At 36.6% G+C, this 6,097-nt stretch overlaps 1 protein-coding gene across 1 annotated transcript in view; it reads right to left on the bottom strand.

Moving 5' to 3' along the window:
- Positions 1-6,097, bottom strand: part of HFM1 (HFM1, ATP-dependent DNA helicase homolog (S. cerevisiae)) — a 206,591-nt gene that overhangs the window by 75,171 nt on the left and 125,323 nt on the right. Inside the window, exons 14-15 of the mRNA XM_006831060.1 lie at positions 3,191-3,297; positions 3,045-3,092 (exon numbers count right to left, since the gene is read on the bottom strand). Coding sequence (XP_006831123.1) covers positions 3,045-3,092; positions 3,191-3,297 — 155 coding nt within the window. The remainder of the gene's footprint in view (positions 1-3,044; positions 3,093-3,190; positions 3,298-6,097) is intronic.

The raw sequence follows: 6,097 nt of genomic DNA, 5'->3' as shown, positions 1-6,097 counted from the left end.
TTTTTTTTTTTCTCTCGTGTGTGTGTTTTCTCTCTTGTCACACCAATAGGGGACAGCAACTATGACCGTATGGTCACATAATTGTACCCAGTCATAATCGTACCCTATGAAGCCCCACCCACTGCTATACAACTGATCAACAACAACCAACATCAGCCAAACTCATCCTAAAATGAGCTGCAGAAACAGCGAACAGAGAATGGTTCACAGGCTCCCATTCTCTAATCACATCCACCAGGAGGCAGTTGGTGATTGCCTAATAACATCAACATGCATTACTCAGTTAAATGCAACAACACAGCAATGTCTAGAAAGCAACAGACAATTTCCATTCACATGAAGAAACAAGACAGAGTGGCTCAAACAAGTGACCAATAGGCAGAGCTAGGAAATGTTTTGGAGGAGAAAAAGACACTGGAACTCCCTCAAAAATTACTCAAAAGAATAATATTTAAGTTCCTTCAAATGACTGACAGAAGGTCGAGAAAAAATAACTAAAGACACTAAAGGAACAAGCAAACTAGACAAAACAGTGGAGATAATACAAAACCTGCAAACAGAAATCCAGAAGTGTTAATACTAACACTTCAGAAATGGATAGTACATTAAAAGGGCAAAGGAGTAGATCTGAATCAATGGAATAAGAACTAGTTAACCTGAAAATAAATCTTTCAGTATTTGTAAGTTAGAAAAACAATCAGAAAAAGGAAGGAAAAAACCTGAAGAAAGCCTAATTTTTATGTGAGAAACAATGAAAAGGAATAACTTATGTGTGATCAGCATTCCAGAACAGGAAGGAAGACACAAAGAAAAGACAGTAACAGACTTGTTTGAAGAAAACTTCTCTAGCATTATGAAAGACAAGAAATAAACATTCAAGAAACTTAACGAGCCCCAAACAGAATAGACCCCAATAGAAAATCACCAAGACATATCATAAGCAAAGTCTCCAAAATCAGACAAGGAAGAAATCCTGAGATCAGCTTGTGAAAAATGGTAAAGTTATCTACAAAGGAGAACCAAGAACTAAGCTCTGATTTCTCAGCAGATACCATGTAGGCTCTGGTAGCTCTGGTAACGAACTGGGCTGTGAACCATAAGGTCAGCAGTTCGAAACTACCAGCTGCTCCACGGGAGAAAGATGAGGCTTTCTGCTCCCGTAAAGATTTACAGCCTTAAAAACCCTGTTCAGGGTCACTATGGGTCGGAACCGACTCAACGGCACTTAACAACAACAACAACCACGTAGGCAAGAAAGCAATGGGAAGAAATATACAAAACTCTGAAAGAAAAAAACTGCCAACCAAGATTCATATGCTAAGCAAAACTGTCCCACAAATATGACAGCAAAATGAAAATATTTCCAGATAAAGAGAAATTAAAGGAATTTGTAATACCCAGACCAACGTTATAAAAAATACTAAAGGGAGTTCTTTGGACTGAGAACCAACAACAACCTGAGATTAACATATACACCAAACCCTTTCAGATCTCAATCCACATATGTTGTTGCTGTTAAGTGCTGTTGAGTCTGTTCTGATTCATAGCAACCCTGTACAGGGTTTCTGAGAAGTGGCTAGGGAGCTTGAACCACCGACTTTGTGGTTCAAACTGACCTTGCAGTCCAGTGCATTACACCGCAGTGCCACACTAGGACTCTACATATAGAAGTATCCAAAAGTAAAAAAACCCACTAAAAACAAGGAACCAGAGATACCAATTTATAATGAGGATATTAAAAAGCAAAAAGAAGAAAAAGTGTAGTTACAGAACTTCTAAATGGTGAGGAAGTCAAGTGGATTTCAATTAATAAATTAATAAATTACAAGGTAGCCTCAAAAAGAATTAATACATCCTCATATCAAAATAAGAAAAATGTAAACCATAAAGATTCAGTAAACATTAAAATAACAGTAATAAAGAAAATGACAGAAAAATGCCCCAAAAAATGAATTCAACTTAAAAAATTGTGTGTAACAAAGAAACTAGCAGCCCTACAAAAAACATACATAGCAAAATTACAGCAATCAGTTCATACCTATTGATAATTACAGAGAACATCAGTGGATTAAATGCACCAGTCAAGAGACAGAAGAACAGATAAGAAAACAGGATAGTTCAACATGCTGTCTACAAAAGATACCTTAAAGACAAAGACAAAAACAGAATAAAAACCAAAGGATCTAAAAAGATATATCAAGCTAACAGAAATAAAAATGAGCAGGAATAGCAATATTAATTTCTGATAAGACAGACTTTAAGACAAAAACCAGCATAAGAGACAAAGACATTATCTCATGATTAAAGAATCATAAATAAAGTTTCCGGTTCCTCCATTCTGTTTCTGACTAGTAAGCCCAGTTGTTTTTTGTAATTTTGAGTTTTGTTATACATTTTGTCCCACTCTGTCCAAGACAATCTAACGTGATCCCTTTCAGATCAGCTGGCAGTGGTAGTTGGAACTGTTCTTCGGATCTCAGAGAACTACCCTCAACCACTCTTCAGGTCTGGAACGGAACTCACCCTCACGGCCCAATTTTCAGCCAAGCAGTAGATAGGTATATAGAATGGACAACAACACTAGCAAGGTACGCTCACCATTCGAACCGTTCAAGATCAAAAGGGCAACATGTACCTAAAGACAAAGTTCACAAGGGTTGGGAAGGAGGGTTGAATAGAAATAAGAACCACAGGGAGAAAACGGGATAACTGTTGTTACATGGGGAAGTTTGCAATCTTTGAGATGAAATAAATGTATTATTTGTTAAATGTAAAACTGATAATCGGCTCCATAATCCTTCACTCAATTCACAATAAAAAATTTCCAAAAAATTAATAATTTACAAATCACCGATTTTAATTAAAGTCTGAAAGTTCTTAGAAATTAATTCCACATGTACATCTGGCTCCTTATCCTTATTTAAGTGTATTATTTTGGGTATTTAAGGAAAACAAACTTAAAATAATTTTTTAAACTATATACAACTTATATAAGTATGAATCATGAATCTATTTTAAGATATTTAATAATTAATTAACTTTACCAATTTATTTTCATTTCTCTAGTTTTAATTTTTCCTTCCATTGGAAACCTGTAAATATAAACACAGAAGAAAAATTTTACTATTCTTTATTTGAACTAACTAAATCTTTTAAAAATAATTGTAAACATATTTACTTTTTTTTGTACCTGATAGTTATCCGATTTGGATCTTTGTTCAAAATATTCAGTGTTTTCTTTTCACTTATCCTTAACTGGACATCCAGAAACTCCTTGCAGCTGGCTATCATTGTGACCTATAAAATTTTAGCATATGTCATTTTCCCTCATCCTCTTCCTCTGTATTTATTTATTTTTCCACCTGCCCTTGAAGATAATAGTTTTATCAATTACCACAACAGTGCTAAAAATCTGCTTTATATCTTTGATTCATCCCTTCCTAACAAATGTTTGAAAAACACTTGGTATATGTCATATTGTACTAGATATTGAAAATACACTAATAGTAATGATTAATCATAAAATTTCAAATATTCAGCACAATACCTAACACTTAGTAAACACTCTTACTATTTGTAGCTCTTGTTATTACTACTATTGTTACCACTAATCACCCACCCTGGTATGGCATTATAGGATAAGCACTTGGGGTGCTAACCATAAGGTCAGTGGTTCAAACCCACCATAGTCTATACAGGACCGCTATGAGTCAGAGTTGACTCTAAAGCACTTAACAACATACTTTACAAATCATTATCCCAATTTAAGTTAAACTGTTAATGGAAGGAATGATTTAGATAAAGAAATTTTAATTCTAGAACCTAGTTCTGCCACATGATTTTGAACAAAGCACTCTTTGTGCTTTGGTTTCTCATGTCTGTATAAAGAAACTAACACCTGTTCTAATTATCACACATTTGCTGTGAAGATCAGATGAGGTAGTGTTATCACTGGGTATTTTTTACTCTTGATTTTCTTCTTATGTAAGAATAATATGAGTATTTGCATGAAAAGATAAACTTTTTTTGGGTCCATGTGACTACTTACTGGAAATTTTTTATGTTCTATTTTTAGTGTAAGTTGCCCATGTTGGTATGCTCTTAACTGCTAACTAAAAGGTCAGTGGTTGGAACCCACTGGTTACTCCACAGGAGAAAGATGTGGCAGTCTGCTTCTGTAAATATTATATGTTAGAAAATTTGGCAGGACAATTCTACTATGTCATGTAGGGTCACTGAGTTGAAATCAACTTGACAGTATGCAACATTTTTAATGTAATACCCACAGAAATCAACTTAGGTATTTTAAACACATATTATCAAAATTAGATCCCTCATGTGGCATGCAGGATAAGAACTAGACTGCTAACTCCAAGGTGGAGCTGACACAACAGCATTTAACAACAATAACACCTAAATTGGTAGCGTAGTGTTTACGAACTGGGCTGTGAACCTTAAGGTCAGCGGTTCGAAACTACCAGCCGTTCCACGGGAGAAAGATGAGGCTTTCTACTCCAGTAAAGATTTACACCATCGGAAACCCTGTACAGGGTCGCTATGGGTCGGAACAGACTCAAAGGCACTTAACAACAACTACAACATAATTATTTTATTTCATAAAATCTTGCTTCATATTCATGTACCCAATAACAGGAGAAAAAACCAATATAGTCAACAGGTACCAAGAGTACAATTAGAATTTTATTTCCTCCTACAATTGAAGAACGGTTCCAACTACTGATATCTTAGAAGGCCTTGTAGCATAATGGATTATGAGCTAGGCTGCTAAACCAAAGCCCAGCAGTTCAAATCTACCAGTTGCTATGAAGGGAGAAAGATAAGACTTTCTGCTCCTGTAAAGAAACTCTATACAGGGTTCTGATGAGTTGAAACCAACTTTTTTTGGACCATCACCAATACTATTCTATTTCCACTGTTACTGCTATTCTGATGCAAAGTTTTAGGGAGGAGTTGCAAATATATAAAAACATGCTAAAACTCATTGCCCCTCACTCATAGAAGATTTGCCTAATATATCAAGCCACATGGTCTTGGAATCTTTTTCAAAAATATCACTGTTAGTAAAACTCAAAGATAACACATGTAGAGTTTTGTGTGCTTGCTGACAACAGTTCTGGTCAACTTGTGAGTGGAAGGGGTTGAAATGCAGCAAAAGAAGACATGGGCTGAGACTGGCCATGTTTCATAGATGCCCGATGACCTTGAAATGAGAGAGAGACGAGAATGGGTTAGCTGGTTTCAAGTTTAGGGTGATGTGTGAACTCCTGAGCCCCAAAACACTGACCTAGCAACTGGGAGCTAAACATAAGAATGAAGCAGCCTACTGATCTAAATAGGTGTGGGCATGCAATAAGTCCCAAACTCTCAGACAGTACCCACTGAACCTAGCATGGATGGATGGCTGTCCAGAATTTGACCACATGAAGATAAAGTATGATACGGAAGCAAGCGTAAATTGCTACAACCTGATCAACTGGATCCTTGTTTAAGGGTGAGGCTGCTCAAAATCCCAAACAAATAGGGAAGGATTCCCCATATCAAGGATAAAGCATGTCTCCTCAGTACACTGGGTTGATAGGGACGGGCAACTTAGAATTTGTCTAACCAAACTGTGGGGCTATAAAGGCATGAAGTGGCTGGCTTACAAGCTTTCATAAGGGTGCTTAGTCTCAGAACGAGGGGAGTAAGACAGAAAACCTACTGAATAGTTTTCCGGAAGGCCCAGATGGGTTTAATGATGATGGGGATAGGATTTTATGAGTCAATTGTGTGTAACTGCTTTTAGGTCTAATGGTGATTGTCACAATTGTAAATGTAGGAGAGGTGCAACTTAAAGAGAGGAGCAGTAAATCTGTCATTTGAGGAACAGGGGACCCTAGGACCATCAAGAAGGAAGAACATGAGAGGAGCAAGGAACCCTGACCAGAAAAGTGGCAACATCAGAAATGGTGGCAGAGGTGATGGCGTAGAGAGACAGAGCAGCAGCGGACTAACGAATGAGAAAGGCCTATGGGCACGAGGTTGGCTTATAAAATATGCCTTTTGGACATTTAAATGAATATATATATATATATAT

Source organism: Chrysochloris asiatica, unplaced genomic scaffold (assembly GCF_000296735.1).
Source record: "Chrysochloris asiatica unplaced genomic scaffold, ChrAsi1.0 scaffold00002, whole genome shotgun sequence".
Classification (NCBI taxonomy): domain Eukaryota; kingdom Metazoa; phylum Chordata; class Mammalia; order Afrosoricida; family Chrysochloridae; genus Chrysochloris; species Chrysochloris asiatica.
The sequence above is the reverse complement of the archived record's forward strand: the minus strand, read 5'-3'. Positions and strand labels throughout refer to the sequence as shown.